Source organism: Stylophora pistillata, chromosome 1 (genome assembly GCF_964205215.1).
Source record: "Stylophora pistillata chromosome 1, jaStyPist1.2, whole genome shotgun sequence".
NCBI classification, from domain to species: domain Eukaryota; kingdom Metazoa; phylum Cnidaria; class Anthozoa; order Scleractinia; family Pocilloporidae; genus Stylophora; species Stylophora pistillata.
In genome coordinates, this window is record NC_142519.1 from 43996613 (window position 1) to 44017333 (window position 20721).

The 20721-nt window shown below is 40.7% G+C and overlaps 3 protein-coding genes across 3 annotated transcripts in view; 1 reads left to right on the forward strand and 2 right to left on the reverse strand.

Moving 5' to 3' along the window:
- LOC111325193 (mitochondrial proton/calcium exchanger protein) overlaps positions 1-3872 on the forward strand; it is a 14948-nt gene extending 11076 nt beyond the window's left edge. Inside the window, exons 12-14 of the mRNA XM_022928949.2 lie at positions 1-158; positions 2611-2752; positions 3469-3872. Coding sequence (XP_022784684.1) covers positions 1-158; positions 2611-2752; positions 3469-3612 — 444 coding nt within the window. The 3' untranslated portion in view covers positions 3613-3872. The remainder of the gene's footprint in view (positions 159-2610; positions 2753-3468) is intronic.
- A 956-nt stretch (positions 3873-4828) lies between these two features.
- LOC111325188 (metabotropic glutamate receptor 2) lies at positions 4829-9014 on the reverse strand. The gene is made up of 2 exons (XM_022928941.2): positions 8848-9014; positions 4829-7573 (listed from the first exon to the last, which is right to left on the reverse strand). Exons 1-2 carry the CDS (start codon positions 8927-8929, stop codon positions 4953-4955), a joined length of 2703 nt encoding a protein of 900 aa, XP_022784676.1. The 5' UTR covers positions 8930-9014; the 3' UTR covers positions 4829-4952.
- Positions 9015-14183: 5169 nt separating this feature from the next.
- LOC111325148 (metabotropic glutamate receptor 8) lies at positions 14184-19966 on the reverse strand. Its single transcript, XM_022928886.2, has 3 exons — positions 19621-19966; positions 18572-18700; positions 14184-17109 (listed from the first exon to the last, which is right to left on the reverse strand). The coding sequence occupies exons 2-3, from the start codon at positions 18648-18650 to the stop codon at positions 14606-14608; spliced, it is 2583 nt and encodes an 860-aa protein (XP_022784621.1). The 5' UTR covers positions 18651-18700; positions 19621-19966; the 3' UTR covers positions 14184-14605.
- Between the last annotated feature and the right edge of the window lie 755 nt (positions 19967-20721).

Consider the following 20721-nt stretch of genomic DNA (forward strand, 5'->3'; position numbering starts at 1 on the left):
GAACTCCGTGAGCTGAAGACTGAAGATGAAAAGCGCGTACTTGAAGAATCACTTGGTTCATCACGACTCGGTAGGAAAGTGGACGTGATGATTAAAAAGATTGAAGACCGCTTGAGGCAGGTGGAAGATGAAATAGAACAACCGCTTGATGCTGATGGGTGAGTTTGCTGGAGAATTTAATTTCAACTATTGACCAAAGAAATCCAATGACTTCTCTATTAGTCGATACAAATGAAGATCAACTTACTCCTCAATGGTTTGGTTCTATCAACTGAATTGACAACATAAATTGGCCACCGTAGAGAATTTCCACGATTAACGCTCAAGACTTGTGTAAATATTTCGTGGCTGGTATGACGTCTCGGCTAAGGGACTCATCAGATACTTTTCGAAAATTTCAAGCGAACTCGTCGAGCATCGCGCTCAAAGTCCTGTTCGCGAAATCGAGATGTTAGTAGACTGGCCCTCTATCGCAGAAGGATTCTCAACCGCACCTTCACGAGTTACAATATATACAACAAAAAATTGAAACGTTCAAAACGTAAGGGGTGGCGTCTGGCTAACGCTCAAAACGTCCGAGTTAGCGTCTGGCGAACGCTCCAAACGTCAGGGCTAGCGTCTGGCGAACGCTCCAAACGTCAGGGCTAGCGTCTGGCTGACGTTCCAAACGTCAGGGCTATCGTCTGGCTGACGCTCCAAACGTCAAGGCTAGCGTCTGGCGAACGCTCGAAACGTCAGGGCTAGCGTCTGGCGAACGCTCGAAACGTCAGGGCTAGCGTCTGGCGAACGCTCGAAACGTCAGGGCTAGCGTCTGGCTGACGTTCCAAACGTCAGAGCTATCGTCTGGCTGACGCTCCATACGTCAAGGCTAGCGTCTGGCTGACGCTCGAAACGTCAGGGCTAGCGTCTGGCGAACGCTCGAAACGTCATGGCTAGCGTCTGGCAAACGCTCGAAACGTCAGGGCTAGCGTCTGGCTGACGCTCCACACGTCAGGGCTAGGGTCTGGTGAACGCTCAAAACGTCAGGGCTAGCGTCTGCCTGATGCTCCAAACGTCAGGGCTATCGTCTGGCTGACGCTCCAAACGTCAAGGCTAGCGTCTGGCGAACGCTCCAAACGTCAGGACTAGCGTCTACCTGACGCTCCAAGTGTCAGGGCTAGCGTCTGGCGAACGCTCAAAACGTCAGGGCTAACATCTGCCTGACGCTCAATACGTCAGTGCTATCGTCTGGCTGACGCTCAAAACGTCAGGGCTAGCGTCTGGCGAACGCTCAAAACGTCAGGGCTAGCGTCTGGCGTCTGGCTGACGCCCAATACGTCAGGGCTATCGCCTGGCTGACGCTCCAAACGTCAGGGCTAGTGTCGTGCGAACGCTCAAAACGTCAGGGCTAGCGTCTGGCTGACGCTCCAAACGATAGGGCTATCTTCTGGCTGACGCTGCAAACGACAGGGCTAGCGTCTGGTGGACGCTCCAAACGTCAGGGCTAGCGTCTGGCGAACGCTTTAAACGTCAGGGCTACAACCCCGGACAAAACTGTTTATACATTTCAATGCAATTTTTAATTTTCCGCTATGCAACAGTCGTTTCCAAAAGGAACAAACTTGCCCCCCTCCCCATCCCTGGTACAATGTTGTTGGGGCTTAACAGTTCAAGCATGCATTTCTTGTGTTATCGCAAACAATATTGCAATCGGGGAGGAGGGAAACAATCTTTGAATTTGCGACAGGAAGCATTTTTGTCTGGGTGAGTGCAAAAAATAGGTATTTTTGTAATGTGTCTCAACAGGTTTTGTCCGAGGTCGTAGCGTCTGGATGAGGCTCCAAACGTTAGGGCTATCGTCTCGCTGACACTCCACACGTCAGGGCTAGCGTCTGGAGAACGCTCAAGACGTCAGCTTTAGAAACTCTTTACGGTGGTCAATTAATGTCATCAACTCACTTGATGAAACCACATTATCTTGTTATTCCCTCCCCCCCCCCCCACAACCGCTGTACCGATACGGGAATTAGGGGATCAATCATTATTTATCGCCTGGTGGAGGTCGCAGGATGTTGGAGATGATCATATGGTTTTAGGGAAACAGGAGGGGGAGCGGGAATCGGTCATTGCTGACAGAGTTTTAAGGGGGGTAAAGAAAAATTGACTGCTAATGAGGGGGTCATGATAATACTACAGAGCCTTAGGGGTGATCAGGTAAATTGTATTGTGACACGACCAATATCCTCCGACCCATCCCCCTACCCCCCCTCAGGTGATGAATAATGACCGGCCCCTCACCCCCTTTATTAACTCGTCGACTAAATTGAAGACGTCAGTGACTGGTCGAAACTTACCACATGTACTTGGATTATGGTTAGGTCGGTGGCTGAAGGGAATTCAGCCACGTGTACTTGGATTGAAACCGAGATGGCATTGATTCTGCTTTGCTAAGCGCTGTTATCGAGCCTCCAGTTTCGAGTTTCCCCAACGAACTCGAAGAATTACTTTTTAGTGTGTTGTGATTTCCAACTTTGTTTTGATTGGCTGCTTTGGTTAACTTGGCTCTTGTTTTCAGACACGCGATTGAAAAAATCTTCTATTTACTAAGCATGAATATATTTTTTCTTTCAGCGATGGGAAAATTAGTTTACAAGAGATGATCTCCGCTGTACAGAGATTGAAGGACGCTCCAAGTGAAGCCAAATGTAAGAGAATTGCTGAAATGCTCGACGAAGATCATGATGGTGCTCTTGACTTAGAGGACGTGGGCACGGTGAGTAAGAATTATTGACATGAATTATGGACCTGAATTGTGTACGTAATAATAGATAACCAATTGGGAGGAAAAGGAGCTTGTTAGAAGTGACGGTAGCCTGCGCAGTTTGCGTATTTGTGTGTGCTAAAGCATTCAGCAGCCAAGCTGGGAGAGCTTAGACCTTTGGAGCTATAATGATGCTTCTCAAGGAACTAATCTAGGACAAAGTATTGATTAAAGAAATAACCCATCTTGCTGAATTCGCTTCCGCTATGGCTTCCATTTAGCGCGGAATTAGGCTCGGAAAATACGTTTGCGGTCAAAATCTGTTCTGTGAAGCGAACAGCTTTTTTGAAAGCCGAGGCACGAGGAAAACTGTGAGCTACGGGCGGTGGATAAATAAATGCAAACAGACAAAAATAAGGAGAAATAAATGGCTCGCCACAAAAAAAGCCTTGGCTGTTCAGAGTACTCTGGCCCGTCTTCATGAAGAACCAGTTGGTCATGTCTTCCTCTCGCGTTCTTGAATTTAACTTCATTCAACGATTTGTTATCGTATCAGGTTTTTAAAAAACTCTGTAAAACTCGCTCCCAGTTTTAGCTGTGGCCCATTCCTTCACGTGAAGGCTGCAGACCAATCCTTCGGGTTACCTCCGGTTTTTGATATCTCTCTTGTGTGTTAACTTTACTTTGTTTTTTTACCTAAATTACCGCCGTGCTGTGTCTTTTTGCAGGTTGCTGAACTGTTGTCCCTTGAAGATGTGGATCTTACTCCGGATCAAATCAAAGACGTTATCGTTTTACTTGAGAAAGAAAACAAACTGCGAAAAGCTGATGACGAGGAGCAATCAAACAAAATCTCAGAAAGAGCTGAGTAACACACCTCGTTACTTAAGAAATTCGAAATATCCCTGTAATTCTAAGTTGTTATAACTGTCTTGATTTATAGCATTGTTGAAAGCATGAACGTGAAGGATCATACTCTTTTGTACATTGAAGTATTCATTTTGAACTTGTTCTTTTTTTTTTTTTTTTGCCTCCAACATGGGTAATCTGACCTTGGTAATATGATGCAGAATCGGTAGCAAGTTTGCCATTTTATTTAAAGTTTAAAATATGAAATTTTTTTAAGCCAAACGCCAAACGAGGTGCAAGCTTTGCAAGCAGGTATAAAAGCCAAAATGGCAGCCAGACAATGAATGTATTAATATTTTAATAACCGACCATAACTGTGTTCCCGTTCACAATAGAGCCTTCTCGAAATGGCTACAGAAATTGAAAATTTGTTATCTAGAAAATTTTATTTCAAGTGAGACATGGTTAAGATTTAAAATCAAGTTAACTTATATCATCGGAGGAATGACAATCTACAGATGTTTGTTTGATTCCCGGTTTGGCGCAAACCCCAATTCATGGACTGTCTATTGTTTTTAAACTAAGAAGTCACATTTTCTCGGTTGAAATACAATACGGCTAGATTAATTTTTTTTTTTTTATTTTTATTTTTTTTATTAAGATAACTGAAGAAAGGGTGCTTACTTAGGTGCTGGAAGGGATTTCCAAAATAGATTGGTGTTTGGTGTGTCATTTGTTTCAATCTGGAGAACGATCTCTACACTTATGGGTCCCCTTTTTAAGGTTAAGACTGTCCCAGCTAACCTGATTTTGGAGAAGTATGTAGCTTAAGTTTATTTTCTGTTTTACCAAATGATAGTTTATCATCGTGTAGCCATTCTATCTCCAATTGAGAAAGCCAATTTTCAGAAACAGTTTAGCCCACCCAATGAATCAATTAGCTAAAAGAACACAATAAAAAACGAGTAATTGAGAGCTGATGTTGTTGTTGTTGTCTGATAAGAAACATGACGTAAAACTTGACACCCATGTGAAGGTTTCCTATTGCCAAACAATGCGTTTGTTGAAGCCTTCGCCGGCAGGGGCTTCAACACCTTTCTTCATAAGCAACTGGCGATAGTGTATAGTTGCATAGACACCTTCATGATGCGGAAAAATCCTGGATAAGCTTGGTCAGCTACAGGCGGCCTCGAGTCAGTTTTTTACGGGGAGTACAATGGTGGTAACTGCAGACCAGGCAACATTGGAATTGACCGGCATCTGACGCTACATTATGAAGTCAAAGTTTGAACTTCAATGACGTGCATGGTGGACAGAGGCCATCTGCAACGATATTAAATTCGTCAGACATCGAATGAGCACGTTACGAAATAACCGACATTGTCATTTTGGGTAAATTTGACGTGCTCGTTGCAGTTGATGTAACTGTGAGGAACTGAGATGAAGCTTCGTTGTTCGACGCTGTCCTCATCTCAAAAGACTTACTCCTTGGCAACTGTGCGCCCGTACACATGCTTCTGTTTAGCTTGCGGTTTGATGTGTTACATGTTGGAACTGTGGTGCTGTATTCAGAAACACTAGGGTTTAGCCAATTTGCGGAGAAGAGTATGATAACTTTGGGAACCAAAAGTCCACACAGTGTTATTGTTGCGATCACAATGAGAGTTCCGGATGTTAAGTAAGCTCGTACGTAAGAACTGGACGCATTAAGATAACTTGGGATGAAGATTATCCACACAGAACACGTTAGATACATACTGATGCCGATGTATTTGGCTTCGTTGAAATTTCTGGGGAAATTTCTCGTTTTAAACGCAAAGATAGTGCAGAGAAACATGAGAAGAGAGTTATAGCAAATATGAACTATCAAGGAATACTCATTCACTACACACTGCAAGATGACAGTCCCTTCAGAGGGATACACCTCTTCGACCTCGGGTACTTCTGAGATGTACCACAGTGTGGTTAGTAACAGCTGTACTGCTATTAGCCCCATGGAAATGAAGACTTGGGATCCCGGGCGGGTAAGTGAAGGCCGGTTAACTGAGCTTTGAGCGCTTTTGAAGATGCGGTAAATACGAATTGTTTTCATGAGCACAGGAGCATAGCACGTTGTAAAACATACGCTTCCCAGAAAACGCCGTGCGCTGCATATCGTGTCTGTCGGTTTGCCCAGGAATGTGAGCGGTGTTATGTAACAGAGCATGATTCCCATGAACACGATGGCGCTTAACTCCCTTCCTGCAGCTTTGATGTGATGGTGACGTCTGTGCTTGATGTAAGGCACCGCTGTTCCAATAACACTAAGCACTCCTAAAACAACAAAGATGACAATGGTTACCGCGGGCGTACTTGACCATTCTGGATACAGAACCGGTATTTTTATACAAACTGACAAGTTGTCGCTGGGAGAGTAGCCAAGCGGACATGACTGACAGGTTTCATCTTTGATGATGTCATTGGCTTCACAGTTTATACAATCCCAGCAACATTTGGGAGCTCGGCTTCTGGGTTTGCGAATTTGGGAATCATTGCAGGCCCTGCTACAAAAGGAACTAGGAGGATGAGATTTGTTTCTTCCCCAGTCTATGGCCGATTCGTTTATTTTCAGTTTTCCTCGGACTTGTTTCCCCGCTATCAGCCTTCCTTGCCATTTACCAACATTAGAGTAAGTCCACTTACCACCTGTCCCTATATGAAAATTTTTGATGTCGTAAATTCCGTCTATTTCTTGATTTTGATTGAAATGGATACTGAAGTTTAGCGCCGAGTCTGAGAAACTCGCATTTCTTAAGAAATCAAGCAATTTCTCTCTTTGAAAGTTTCTGGTCATGTTTTGACACAACCCTGCCACCCCTAGACAGTAGACTTGTTGTAGGTTATGTAGAGCGTGCGCCATGGCGTAAACTGCATTGATTACCACTCGAACGGGCGCCATTTCTATGTCAACAGGCAGCCTTTCTTCACCTGCACAACTTCTCGACATCAGTGGATTGTTTTCTCCCTTTCCCGGCATGTTGCACTTCACAACTGCTTCCCAAAACTCTCCAAACCAGGGATTAAACTTGTTGTCACTCGGTGTTAAATTCCTGAAGTATGTATGGAATCGCTGGACTTCTCCCTCCAGGTGATTGACGGTCAAAGAGCCATCGGCTACCTCTTCCCTTCCTTCTGTGACGTCAACACGATTGCTCCAACCGTTGCTCCCAACCCAGGTAAACTGCGTCGCCCCAGCCTCTTTAGCGGCGTGAAGCAAGTCAGCCGAGTCGGCCTGGGTGGTGAATATCACAACAGTGTTGACTGTCTTGGAATTTTCCGTTCTTTTCCTGAGGAAGTCGTCGATCACTTTTTTAAAATCGTCGTTGTTAGGCAGACTTGGGAGTTGCGCAGAATGCGCAACACAAATCTCTGCTGCTTGGGCAGCTTTTCGTAACTCAGCCATTCCTTTCTGTCCGTAATTTCCATAAGAGTTGACTGTGAATATGTAATCCCAATTATACTCCTTCAGTACATCCACCATGGCGTAAGCCTGAAAGGAATCAGGTGGGACGGTACGAAAAAAGTAACTATAAATCTCCTTGTTGCTTAAATCCGCGCTAGTTGATCCATAACTGACCTGGGGAATGTTAAACACACGCAGTAAATTTGCTACTGCGATTGAAACATCACTTACGAAAGGACCGATAACACCCGCCAAGGGTGGACTGTGGTCGACTAATGTATATTTTATGATGTCTTTAGCGCGATCGGCACCAATCGTCTGACTTCGGCAGGTGTCGTAGATCTTCGCCCCGAGGGTAATGTTTGGGAGGAGGTTCGGATTGTTATTGATTTCCTCAATGGCAAACAGCATTGCAGTTAAGTATTGGAATCCTGGATGTGGGTCGATATTGCCACACGCATTTTCGGTTTGTTTGCTTCGACGATGAATTGGGAAAAGTCCTCCCAGTATTATGTCACCGTTAAGCTCAATAGTCTGAGTTTCTGAAAGCAAATAAAAAAGAAATAACCCGTTTAGTATTGTTTACAACTGCTTTATGGTGAGCCAGGCCGTTACATGGCTCGTATAGTAGCTTAGTGGGAGAGCATCGGGGCGAAATATCCAAAGGTTTGAGATTCCCGTCTTTCTCGATAGGCTTAGAATTTTTCTTTGTCCAACTCAGTCATTGTTTCAAATTTATCATCTTCCTTCTTACTATGTTACATGTTTTCAAGGCTACATTTCTTAAGTAAACCATAGGTTATTATAACACAACCAAAGTTAAGCGCGCGCTCTGATTGGTCAATTTAGCGTCCCCCATTTTCCCATGGGTGTACGCTGCTGACGTGAGCAAATGCAAAGACTATTTTTCCGCGCGCGCTTGTTTTTTTCTGGTCGCGTAAGATTTATTAAATAAAAGGGAACTCTTTAGCTACAATGTATCAATGTTATGTTATAAAACAAATGGTAAACACCACAGCGTACACCATTGAGTTATGGATGCACTTGGGAGGTTTGCTAAGCACTCAAGAAGCTAGAGTCGCTCTCGGCTATCGCCTCGAGCGACTCTTACGCTTCTTTCGTGCTTAGCAACCTCCCGCGTGCATCCATAACTCAATAGTGTACGCTGTGGTGTTTACCATTTGTTAAAGAGAGTTTGCTTCAGTCTCTTACTCTATTTTCTCCTCGATATCACTAACATTGTTACGCAAATAGATTCTCGTCATTTACAACCGAAAAAGGCAATTATATTTGTTGTTAAAAACTGCTTTATCTTAACAGTTGGAGAACATGTTCTGGGTGTCCTAAGGTAAACGGTAGACGAGATGATGAAGGGCTTTAGCGACTGAGTTGTGGATGAACAAATGCTTTTATTTTTAGACGCTTAACCGTAGATCTCCGAACTATTCAACAATTTCTCTTGCCGCGGTGACAAATCATGTAAAATCAAACCTTTTAACAAATACCTTCACGAAGGCTTCGAGAAAACTCAATATAAACTTTACAGTGCTCAACGCAGCGTTAAGACCGTAAAATTGAAAAAAAACTGAACAGAATAGAGAGGTTTTAACCCGGTGGCCTTCTGGCACCGTTCGAAGATGCCGTCACCGCGCATGTCCCATATGGGAACCCAGGCGACGACCGCGCGTCGACTAGCCGCAACAATTTCTTACATATTGGTTATCAACACCCAACACGAGACCCTGCACTAACGTGAGGTTAGACTCAAGTTAGTCTACAATCAAATAACTTACACTAAGACGGAACTTCGATTTACCTTGTCCGACTGAAATGGCTGACCAATAGCACTGCATAGCAAGTCCCAAGAGATTGAGTGAGAACCTGGTAACAAGTTGCATGATTCAAAATCTGAAAAATGAAATATATTCATATAATTATTAACTTGAAGAGCTCCAAAGTCGCAAAGCGACTTTCTCATCTTGGTCATTAAAGGACGAAATTCATGTTAAAATAGCGGTCCTCTCTCGTATGAAATTTGAAAATAGCCGTTTTCCCTCTTATGAACTTAATTTGAGATTTTTATTTGATGATCATGGCTTTTCTTAACCTTTCTAAATTTGCAAAGTTTCGAAAACAGTGGTGCATTTATGCTGTTGCTTTAATATATTCATGTGACGAAACCAGGTACAACACAAATACATTCACAATAACAACTTGTAATGATGTAAACTTCATCTGACCTGAGGGTGAAAATCTAGCGAAGGAATTATCCTGACTCGCAGGTGACGAGCCGCAATTCAGTTTGGCAATTGCTGAAAAGAAGTCTGAAAAAATTCAGGCTTCGTCCGGGTTTTATGGGTGCTTCTACGAGCCGATCTGAGCTAAAACTGACACTCCGTTGAGGAGTGTGTATTCACAACATTTTAAACCTTTCCCATCTTATCACGCGTCTGAAATCAAGCTGATATTAGAGGGACGAAGTCATCCTTGAATATTATACAACAAATTAAACTAGAAAACAAAACACGCTAAACAAAACAAAACGATCAGAGCGCCTACTTGATGTGGTAACAAGTGTTCAGTTGCTTGTACGTACGTGTCTTCTCAGTTTTTCTTTGGATATAAGCATACTTTGATAAGGCGACAAGACTGTCATCGCCATAATGTTGACATAAACATTTGCAATATAGCATTTAGACTTGTCGCCAAAACCCTATCAATCATTGTTTTAATCAGCTTGAGCAACTCTTATTTACTCAGTTTAAACAGCTGAAGATTGTGCACATATATTTCACGGTTAATTTTCAAGACTCTCGCCTAATTATACCTTTATGTCAATAATCTTTGAAGTATGTTCATTTTATAAGATAATCACATCAGTTTCGGAAGTCCAGGACTGCCTCTAGGTAACTAGCAAATTACATCTTAGAAGTAAAAAAAAAGTTTCTAGGCATCCCACTTATCTCCCTAGTGACACCTTTAGTTTACCTCACCCCATAAATTGTGTTTTCTAGTAAATCAAAATTAAGGCTTTTGTCCTCTTGTAAATAAAAATTTAATTTGACCGATTTAAGGCTCTTACGAGGTGTGCATAACCGCTGAATGATTCCTGACATCTACAAATAAAGTTATTTATTCCTTATCTTTTTTTTTTATTAAAAGCTCTGATTTCCGTTTTGTGCTCGAAAAAGTGAGTCAGAGTTGCAAGAAATGGCACTGAAGCCAACGCATTTGGACGTTCTGTACATAAAATCAGATTTTAAATTTGTTGTAGACCTTGCTAGGAGCTCTTAGATTGTCATGTTGAGGTAATGGCAGCTTGTTTGAAAAAAAGATATTGAAAGTTAAATCTGTTGTTAAACCATTATCCACGGTTAAAGAAGCAGTACTCATACCATGCAGCATTTGAAGTTTTTTTTTCTCGTAACAGCTCTAACCAGTGAGTCCATGAACTTGTGAAAAGATAACAGAAACACTACTTGCTTGACCCGCGCCGATGCCAAAGTGCCATCACTTTTGTTTCTGTAGACTGTTTATTCCTTTCCGTGAATTCAAAATTTCCTTTCCCTTCCGCAAGGAAACAGTGAAAATACTGCATACGCAGTTAATATCTACCTACTCTCAGTCAAGTGAAATTTAAAACAAGCCCCTTTGGATATGACTGAAACGTGCAAGAACCATCAAAAACTCAACATACGAGAGATGGTGCTGAAGTTTGAGCTTGATCTTTGAATAATGAAAGATGTTTCAGCTGCTTTTGCAGGAAGGCAGTGAACTTCCTCGGCGATGAAGATATTTTCTATATAGATTCTAAATATTTATTAGTAGAGAATCTCGCGACGAAAGGATATCTCCCAGATACAGACAACACTATGTCATTCTCTGTGGACTTCGCTGTTTATTCATATATTGCATATGGTTAAAAATTATCGTCACATTCTAAAACGCCTTCCAGAAATTATACATAAAACTTAAATGGGCTTATCGTGAAATCTTTTTAAAAGAAAGATATCGAACGCCATTTTCCACACCAAGAAATAGCTGTTTGTTAGAACTATTATTCCTTTCACCTACCTGAGTTCTGGTGTAGTAATTTGATAACTTCTTTTCTTACTCGAGTTTGTTAAACTTTGGCCTTTGGTTTTCGACAACGTTTAGTTTTCCAGCACTCTTTAATCTATATTTTGTATACTTTCTTCCAGGAAAAAGACGCTGAACTCGACCGATCTCACACACACTGACTTCATTTGAATTCGACACTTAACATCGGCTCGTGTTGTTTGATATTTCACGACATTTGATCCGTGCAGCTGGCAATTTGATCTGTTGAATTTACGTTTCAACCGTAATTAACTTTATCGAAAAATAGAATTTCATAATTAATCGCTTACCTATATGCTGAAAATGTTAGGGTATGCTACCATTTTTCATTGCATTTGAACGCCAAGGAAATAAAAAAACTAAAACAAAGGAGCATTGGGGAAATACGTTCGAGGTCGCCGAGCGAACAGATAACAATGAAAAAAGAATGAATTTAGATTACGTTACAGATAAGCTTAGTGTTTTATTAGCTAAACTGAAAACATAACAAGTCATTAAAAGTGAACTTTTTTTGTACATCGTAACTACACGTTTCTTCGTATGCAAAATGAAACGAGAGCACCCTCTCCGAAATTACCCTTCGGCTGAAGATCAATGGAATCACTGAAAACTCAAGTCGACGTTTTGCATCAGTATCAAATAACTTTGAACAATTTGGCTTATTTTTCTCTTCCCCAAGCCCTCTCGGTCGTTGTTGCGTAATACATGACACCCACCAAGCCGAGAAAGCTTCTCTATTGTTATGTAATTCAGTGTGCTCATCCCAAGGAAAGTGGAGAATATGAAGCTGGACTAGATTATGAAAGAGACAGAACAATATCGTGTAAGACTAAGTACTGAATATGTGTTGCGATAGTCACAATGCAGTAAAGGATGAATGGTTTCAATCGGCTGGTGGAAACTTTCCATTAAACCTCAATGGTTTTTTTAATTTTCTAGGGCTTTCAGATCGGAGTCTTCCTGAAAGTCATTGAGGACCAAGAGTCTTAAGTAATAAGACCATTTATGCGCAGAAATCAATCCGCCGCTAACATGAGAAGCAAACTCCTAAGAGGCAAACAATTGGTACAGTTCTTTAGAAGCTTATGTAGGCCACGTTTATGTCAAGAGGAGGGTTTTGAGCGCTTTTCCTTGCATTTTTGTCCCTCAGCCTGAAACAAAACAAGGCTAGAAAAGTTGGATCGCATTCTTTAGCCTACCAGTCACCGTGTTTCAGCAGAGAAGTTGATTTTATGGGTAATGGGTAATTTGTAAAACTAAGGACATAGTGTCGACTGTTGTTATTGAAATAAATTCCACTGTAACTCCAAGTTGGCGAAAAATCAAAAACCGAAAAGCCAAACTAATTTATGTTCATTAAAAGGTAGTAAATATTACACTTTACAGCAATAGTGCATCAGTAACTCCATCATTAAAAAGTTGCCATCCCTTTACAATCGTTGAGTTTGAAATATTCCTCGTAATAAATTAAAGTTAGCATTTAAAAATGACCTTTCACCGTCACAGCTCGAATCAAACCAATCAAGCCCTTACCTTTTCGAATGAAAAACCGGCTTATTTCGCTCTTTTCGACAGCATTTAAGCCTCGTCAGAGCCGTGTGACATTTCGAACCATAACAAGTTCACGAACCTGCCATATGGTTTTTCTTTGATATAATATTTCTTTTGTTCTCGTTTTAGAAGCTTAACAATTGCGATTAGTTTCATTTAGGAGCGCGCAGCAAGAATTCTTTGGCAACAAAAAAATTAATAACCACCTCTCCGCGATATGTGAACAAAAGTCAATTTTCCAGTTTCCATTTACGGACTTATGCAGTATGCCATAAAACGCTACGTAGTTACCACCAACCTGCTAACGATAAAAGCATTCTTTTTTTGGCGGAATACCTCCAATTGGGTTAACAACCTCCGAGTGTGGTCCCTAACACTCAACGGTGAATTTTGAAAGTCTTTATTTTGTTGTGACTTTTTCAAGCACGGCGAGAACTTTTAATATTGCTTTTAAGTCCATTGAATACATTTCTCTTTGACAGCTTGTTCCGGTTTTAAATGTTCTGTAGGAGAGAAAATGTAATTGCTCACTGTATTTATTCATTGTCTACTCCCGCGGCCTATGCGGCGAATAACTTCCCCACAGGTTTGAGAATAACTTTTGAGGTGGGGAGTTAATTTCCGCTCCTTGCACGCTTGAATTAACACTTTAACTCCCAAGAGTGACCAAGACAGAATTTCTCCTTACATTATCATTTCAATATCAAGCAGAAAAGTGGTAAGAATATCAATGTAGAAAACTATCAATTAGGGGATCATTGGGTGATCCAATACCATATTCCCTGAACTAGCATCAAGAGAACTGCATGGCAGATAGCGAGGAACATTATACTAATAAGATCTTGCGAGTAGAAAGGTACCAGCATTAACAAAGATGTAAAGAGTGTTGTTTCAGTTATGCTCCAAGGCTCCTTTCAAATCTTTTGGTTCATCCATGAAGTATTGCTTATTTTTTTTACCAGCGAAAGTAAGCTAATCGGAAAGGGCAGAAAGTAGAAGCGTCAACAAAAAGGTCCCTGTTATGACGTATGCTAAGCACGTGACTCACCTCGTGCGTAGTTGTTGTTAGTACATCCGCCATTAAACTAGTTGAGTTAATATTGCAATTGACTCTATTCTCGTCTCTCCGAAAACTACAGTCTCCATAAAGGGGAACAGAATAGTAACTTTCAAAATTGGTTGAGCTTTAATTACAAGATCTCTTGTGGCCGTCAATTGTGGAGTGGCCACAAGCCGGTTGATGAAAATTACTTCTCGCGATCCTCCGAGTAGATACATCATTTCCGACATTTCATCGCCCTTGCTCCACCTATGAGCACCTTTGCCTTCTCTCACGCCCTCGCCGGCTTTGTAAGAGCTTATAAAATGCACACTCGTTTTGGATTCATGCTATTTGACTTGAGCTTCAAGCTCTAAATCGGCCATATTACGCGGCCAAATTTATCCGAAACTGAGCGGGTTTCCGTCAATTACAAATCCCTTCAAAAGGAAGCTTGACTGTTGACCATAAGATTGACTCAGGTATAATTTCACTGTTCTACACATTTGTAACATAGGAAAGAAACAAGATTTTACCTCAAACGATATACTAAGTACTTAATGTAAATCTACGATAAACTACCTTTTTAAAATTATTATGTTCTTGATATCGAGCTTATTACTTTGCAATCAGACCACGAATGTTACAAAACTTGATTAAAAATTGCTTCGATAACATTTTAGATTGAACATATTTTGAATTACCAATTGATAACTTTCTCATTTGTGATCTTCGCTCAGTCACTATTGACTTAGATAAGAGGTATCGGTTTACAGCCGAGTTATTTCTTTTTTTGTGCGTGTGTTTTAAATGTTGGAAGTTTGGTGTCATGGTTTATAAACGAATATAAATACGATATTTATAACTTTGCTGAAAGTTGATTTTAGGACCCCATAGTCATAGTATCTCTACGATGTTCGCTTTTGCTCTTATCATCCATGGTACAGGTTAGTGTAGATTCCCCACTCGGTTCAACTACATTGCCAAAATACACAAGCAAAACTTTGGGCACGAGAAGTCCTAACAGAGTTACTGTTCCGATGAGAAACAGCGAACTGCACAAGAAATAAGATTTCCAAATGCTGTCAGCTGCGTTTAAATAACAAGGGAGAAACACTACCCACACCGAACATGATATGTACATCGTTACGCCAATGTACTTAGCTTCGTTAAAATTTCGTGGGAAATTCCGGGTTTGAAACGCATAAACGGTTGATATAAACATTAGAATTACGTTGAAACACAAGTTTATTGCCACACTGAAGTCGTCCGTGCTGCACTCCAGGATCACGCGGTCTTTGTAGCCGTAATATTCAACAGACAATGGAGGTTTTGATAAAACCCATATCATTGTTATTAGACATTGCGTAGCGATAATACCAAGGGCTACAAATGTTTGCGAGAGTGGGCTGATCATGGTTGGTCGTCGAACTGACTTCTGGGCAGCCTTGAATATGCGATAAATGCGGTTTGTTCGTAACAAGACAGGTGCGTAGCATGCTGTCATGGAAACACTGTCAGTAAAGCGTTTGGCGCCGCATATTGTGGCCTGCGGTTTCACAAAATGCAGTAACGCGGCGATGTAACAAAGAATGACTCCCAGGAATAGAATTACACTAAGCTCTCTTCCAGATGCTTTTACGATACGATTTTTTCTTTGCATGATAAAAATCACAGCAGTAGCAATGCTGGCAATAAGTCCAGCAGATATGAATCCAGTCAAAACTTGCGCAGGCGTGTCATTCCATGTCGGGAAGACAACTGGTAGTTTGAGGCATCTTGTCATGTTGGTATCTGGTATCTTTCCTTTTCCGCACAATGAGCACGTGTTATTCATAATGATATCATTCGACCTGCAGCCCTTGCATCGCCAACAACACCGAGCGTTGGTAATTTCTGGAATTGTTATCTTCCTGGCAGGACATGCTTTGCTACAATAAGATAATGGAGTGGTTGTCTTTCCTCCACCCCATACAATCTCGTCATCATCCAATCTGATATTTCCCTGGATGTTTCCGTCCTCATTGAGTGCACCGCTCCAGTTTCCAATGATAACATGCCTATGTCTTCCTTCCACTTTTTTGAAATTCAGGACATTATAATTTCCATCCACATCTCCGTTTTGGTTGAAAGTCACGTTGAAATCAAGCGACGCATCTGGAAAAGACACATTCTTTAAAAAGTTCAAGAATTGTTCCCGTTTCAGATTCTGCATATCGCTGCAGAGACCGCGCTGACCAGCACACAGCGTCAAATGCATGTTGTTGAGCGCATGCGCCATGGCATACACAGCATTTATCACAACACGGACAGGTCCGATTTCCAAGTCCTGAGGAAGAGATTTATTTGTTGAACATTCCTGCTGGTAATCGAGTGGTTTTGACGAGTTTTTGAGCTTACACTTCAGCGTTTCCTGGTAGAATTCTTCAAACCACCGACCGTACTTATTCAGGGACGGTATCATGTTCAAAAACTTTTTCTTGAAGGAGTCAACTTCGCCTTCAATATAATTCATGGTGATTGCTCCTTCGCCTGCTTCGTCTGCCCCTTCTGTGACTTGTTTTCGATCTCCCCACGCGTTGCTTGCAAGCCAGTAAAATCGTTCGCCATTTTCCAACACTTTTTGTGCTGCACGGACTAAACCTTGATTATCTCGCTGAATACAAAATAGAACAACAGCATCCAGTTTGCCGCGAAAATTCTTTTTCCTAATTTCCAAGAGTTCTTGAATGGTTTTATCAAAATCTTCCTCCGTCGGGAACGAAGGAAGCTTCTTCTTGTTTGCAATACAAATTCCCGCACGTTCTGCCTCTTCGTAGAATTTGACCATGCCTCTCTCTCCATACTCCCCCGGGGAATACACGGTCATGACGTAACTCCATCCAAAATGACGAACAACATCCACCATTGCTTTACCCTGATACGAATTTGACGGTACAGTGCGTAAAAAGTAACCATACAGATCTTTATTGCTCAGAACTGGGGTTGTTGAACCATAGCTGACCTGAGGGATGTTAAACACACGGAGCAAATTCGCAACAGCTACAGAAACGTCACTTCGGAAGGGTCCTACAACGCCTGCTAACGGCGCAATGCCATTTTCATCACGGAGGGTATACTTTATTATTTCTTTGGCACCTTCGGAACCAATCGTCTGACTTCGGCAAGTGTCGTATATTTTCGCCCCCAGCGCGATTCCTGGAAGAATATCCGGACTGTCGTTTATTTCTTCAAGAGCATACAGCATGGAAGCGAGGTACTGGTATCCAGGAAGTAGGTCTATGTCCCCACAAGCGTTCTCTGTCGTGCCACTACGGCGATGGACTGGAAAGAGGCCTCCTAGAGTGATGTTTCCATCGATATGGAGAGAAATTCGATCTCCCTTCTCTAAAATTAGAAAAATATAACATTAATACCAGAGTCGATACCTGTTTCACCTTCGTGCCAATCGCAGACACTATAAAGTAAACTTTACGTTAAAAACGCGAGGAAGGACATGACAAGTTGCCACCCCCAAAAGGAAGCGCAAAGCTTATTTACGTTTTAGAAACTTTTACAGATATAGCATCAAATCTGAAAAGAAAATAAACACTATCGTCGCCTTTTGCAGCTGTCAAAAGAACTGCGACATTTCCTGAGAGCTGAGCGGACGTACCAAGACAGACAGTCAACTACCTTATCTAATATAAAGTTTACCTACCTGATTGTTTTTTACCATAATTCCCCTAATTTCGTAAATGAATAATTTTTATAGTTTTTTTTAATATCTCAACAATAACTCGCCACAAAACATTTACTCGGTTCTAATAAATGCACCAATTATCTTAATTCATATTTGAATATTTCCGTAATTGCGAACATTATGATGGTGGCTTATTTTTCATCATTTTAACTTTGAATTTGTTATTTTAATTTTCCTTTTTATATCGCAAACATCTGTAACTTAAAGTTCGCGTATTTTATGAAAGGAAGCAGCAACTCATGTCAGACACTGTCACTGATATAAAGCTTATCTGTTGGAAGCACTTTGCACTGAATCTTCTTCAAGCACTTGTTCGAAAGAAATATTAGTTTTGGATCGTCATACGAATCACATGACGCACCACAACAATAGGCTTAGCATGTGGCAACAGACAGAGTAAGGCACAGGACTAAGCAAAAAAAAAAGAAAGAAAAATAACATGATTGTTCTGTGTTAAACTGATATTCTACAATTGCTAAATTGTGTGCGAATCGATGAGAAAATATTAGACACTTTTTTTGTCAGAGAGGCGAGGAGAAAAATTTAAGTACGCCCAGAGGACTTCAACCTCAGCCAGGTCCTACCTCGGGCAAGTAGTCAAATGCTCAACAAACTGAAACTGCAGAAAAGTCGTTGATGAACGCTAGATTTTATGAGAGAAAAGCGTCGTGCTTTATACGTAGAAGAGCACTTTGGAATGTGTTCTTGGTGAAGATGACGAAAGGTGGTGGACCGGAGTGAAAGATCGTAAATTATAACTGGGCAAGATCACTGTAAGAAATAATACTTTTTCCGCAGGTTATGCTGCATTAATGAGCCCGGAACTATTCACTTTTGCCAGTTGCTAATATCTCCCCTTTACCCTTTTCTCCAAAATAGGTGCTAAAAACAAAGAGTTCGCCCCGCATTAACTGTACTGTTACTCTTACTTTTATATACCCAGGTTCGATCAATAACCCATTTCAAAGACTCTTTTAGTAAGCTGACATGACCGCATGTTGCGAGAGGGAAATATGTAATTAAGACTGAATCCCGCCGGACACCCAGAATGAATGACTCGTTGCATACAGATTCATGATCATTCGAAACAATCTCTCAGTTTCTCACCCTTTTCATCTATTTTCGCCTGTAAATAGCAGCAGTTTATTAAGGTAATACCAATGAATAACCAGATGTTGGAAGCCATTTAAAATTTCTGCGTGGTTCAACGTCCTTGGTTAAATTTCGTACCTCCTTCTGTAAACGAATTACACGATAACGTTAGTAAATTTTAAAATGAAAATTTGCGATCTATCTTTCCTTTTTATTAAACTCTCGTAATTTTTAACCCTTATTGTAGGTCAAGTGGTTCAGTTTTCAGGCTCAGAGGCAACAAACGAGGAATTTTAACCAAATTTAGGACAAACACAAAGGAATTAAAGATTGTGCTAATTAAGTACAAGATGGATCGAAATGAAAAGTGTTAAATGAAAAGGGAAATGGAAATGTCACAGAATGGCACATTTTTTATTAAATTAAAAAAATTCAGAGGAAACGTTTATCTTTAATGGTATCCGAAATGCCAATCTACAAAAGAAATTTACTTTGGAAAGTATATTCAAACACATATTTTACAATACCATTTTTGGTTCAGCTCGCGGGGCATAAAGTTCAACTGCTTTTCTCAATAAAATCATGATCGTGCAATAAAATCGTGCACAAAAGAAGTTATTGACCAGGAGAGTTATCAAATTGAAATAGTTTCCCTCTTTCCATCAACTAATCTGGGGAAAAGTTAAACTTCCTGTCGTGGGAATTTTTTAATTTCCCATACAAATACGAAAAAGCGGAAACCGTTTATAAATGAATATTTACCACGTTTCTTGGAAGAAACTCCAGGGATATTTTTACGAATTGAAGATCTATTTAGTGTTAATTCACATATACTCTTCTCTTGTAGCCTGTTATTTTCCCTTTTCCTTCACAGATAGCTTATAGCACTATGCTCTTTCAGCTTCAAAATAACCTGCTTAAATGTCACCTTTGGCTTTAAAAACACCCAATATATATGTCCTCTTAACAATTATAACCAAACTTTGCCAAATTAAAAATAACAAAGTCTACTTCTATCAAGAGCGTTGAAAGAAAACTACAGGAAAAGATATCTTAAAACTTACCTGTGCCTTTAATGCAACTACAGCTCAGTAGTGCGAAGATGTGATAATTTTCCGTCTACGATTTTACAATACTTAGTTAAATAAACACACCTGCGCTCATGAATACTAATTCCCTCTTTTAACAGTAAACAACTTGGGTTTTAATTCGAAATTCAGAATAGAAATATGTGTTGAAACCAGAATTTTTGAGGGCTGTGAATTCAATCAAACTGTTATATAGTTTCAATTCAAACTTGTCTCATTCTTTCATTCGAATTTAATCTGCATTAAGGGGATTTTTTTGTTTTAAGAACTGACGCACACCTCACGAGTTGACAAAGGGAAGGACAGTTCTGAAATTCTATGAGACAGTTTTCGAATTAAGGTAAATACGTCGATTTTTCTGATAATATATACAAATGCATCACGAACTGAAAATGCTCATAACAAAAGTTACATCCAATTAACAGGTTCCTCTCCCAAGAAAATTTTTTAGGCTGAAGAATGAAAGATTTTTGCTGAAGGCTACATGTTTACATGAACTGAGGATTCATTAGGGACATGTCCCTCGTACCCAGCTGCTATGACAATTTGCCCAGTTGTGGTCAATTATCTCACAATCTAGATTTGGCGGTGAAAAGGATGTACTATGTCAACTGCACTTCTTTTTGCGAAGAATGTTTTAAATCAAATCTATGTCAGATCAGAGCTACTGAAATGCAGATACGTTTTGTTTGAATATGTTTTCCGGACAATGCCGGATAGGACATCGATATGTCTCAGTTAATGAGGACTTCTGTCATATCAAAATTACTCAAAGCAAAGCCAGATAACAATAGAAACAGCTTAGTAAAGTGAAAAACTATTGCGTTTCAACACTAACACAGGGTAAAAAAAAACCACTTGCATGAAATAAAAATAGGACGCCTTGTAAATTGTTCAAAGATAATAAACTGTTGTGATCTCTCTTCGATGAGAATGCCGTTGTCTAAGTCTTTGGTAGGCAAGCGCTGATATATTTCGAGGAAATGTACAGTTGAAAAGGTATCCATTCATTTCAAACCCACGGTCGTTTTGTACCCAACTTCAGACGATTCGTACCCAGTCTGAGTCGGTTCTTAC

Bases quoted from the DNA above. Each gene is read 5' to 3' on its own strand.
- LOC111325148 (XM_022928886.2), bottom strand. From the start codon at position 18,650: ATGGCTTCCAACATCTGGTTATTCATTGGTATTACCTTAATAAACTGC. The intron at 17,110-18,571 runs GTGAGAAACTGA...TTCTAATTTTAG, and splicing joins GGCGAAAATAGATGAAAAGG to AGAAGGGAGATCGAATTTCT.
- LOC111325188 (XM_022928941.2), bottom strand. From the start codon at position 8,929: ATGCAACTTGTTACCAGGTTCTCACTCAATCTCTTGGGACTTGCTATG. The intron at 7,574-8,847 runs GTAAATCGAAGT...ATTTGCTTTCAG, and splicing joins AGCCATTTCAGTCGGACAAG to AAACTCAGACTATTGAGCTT.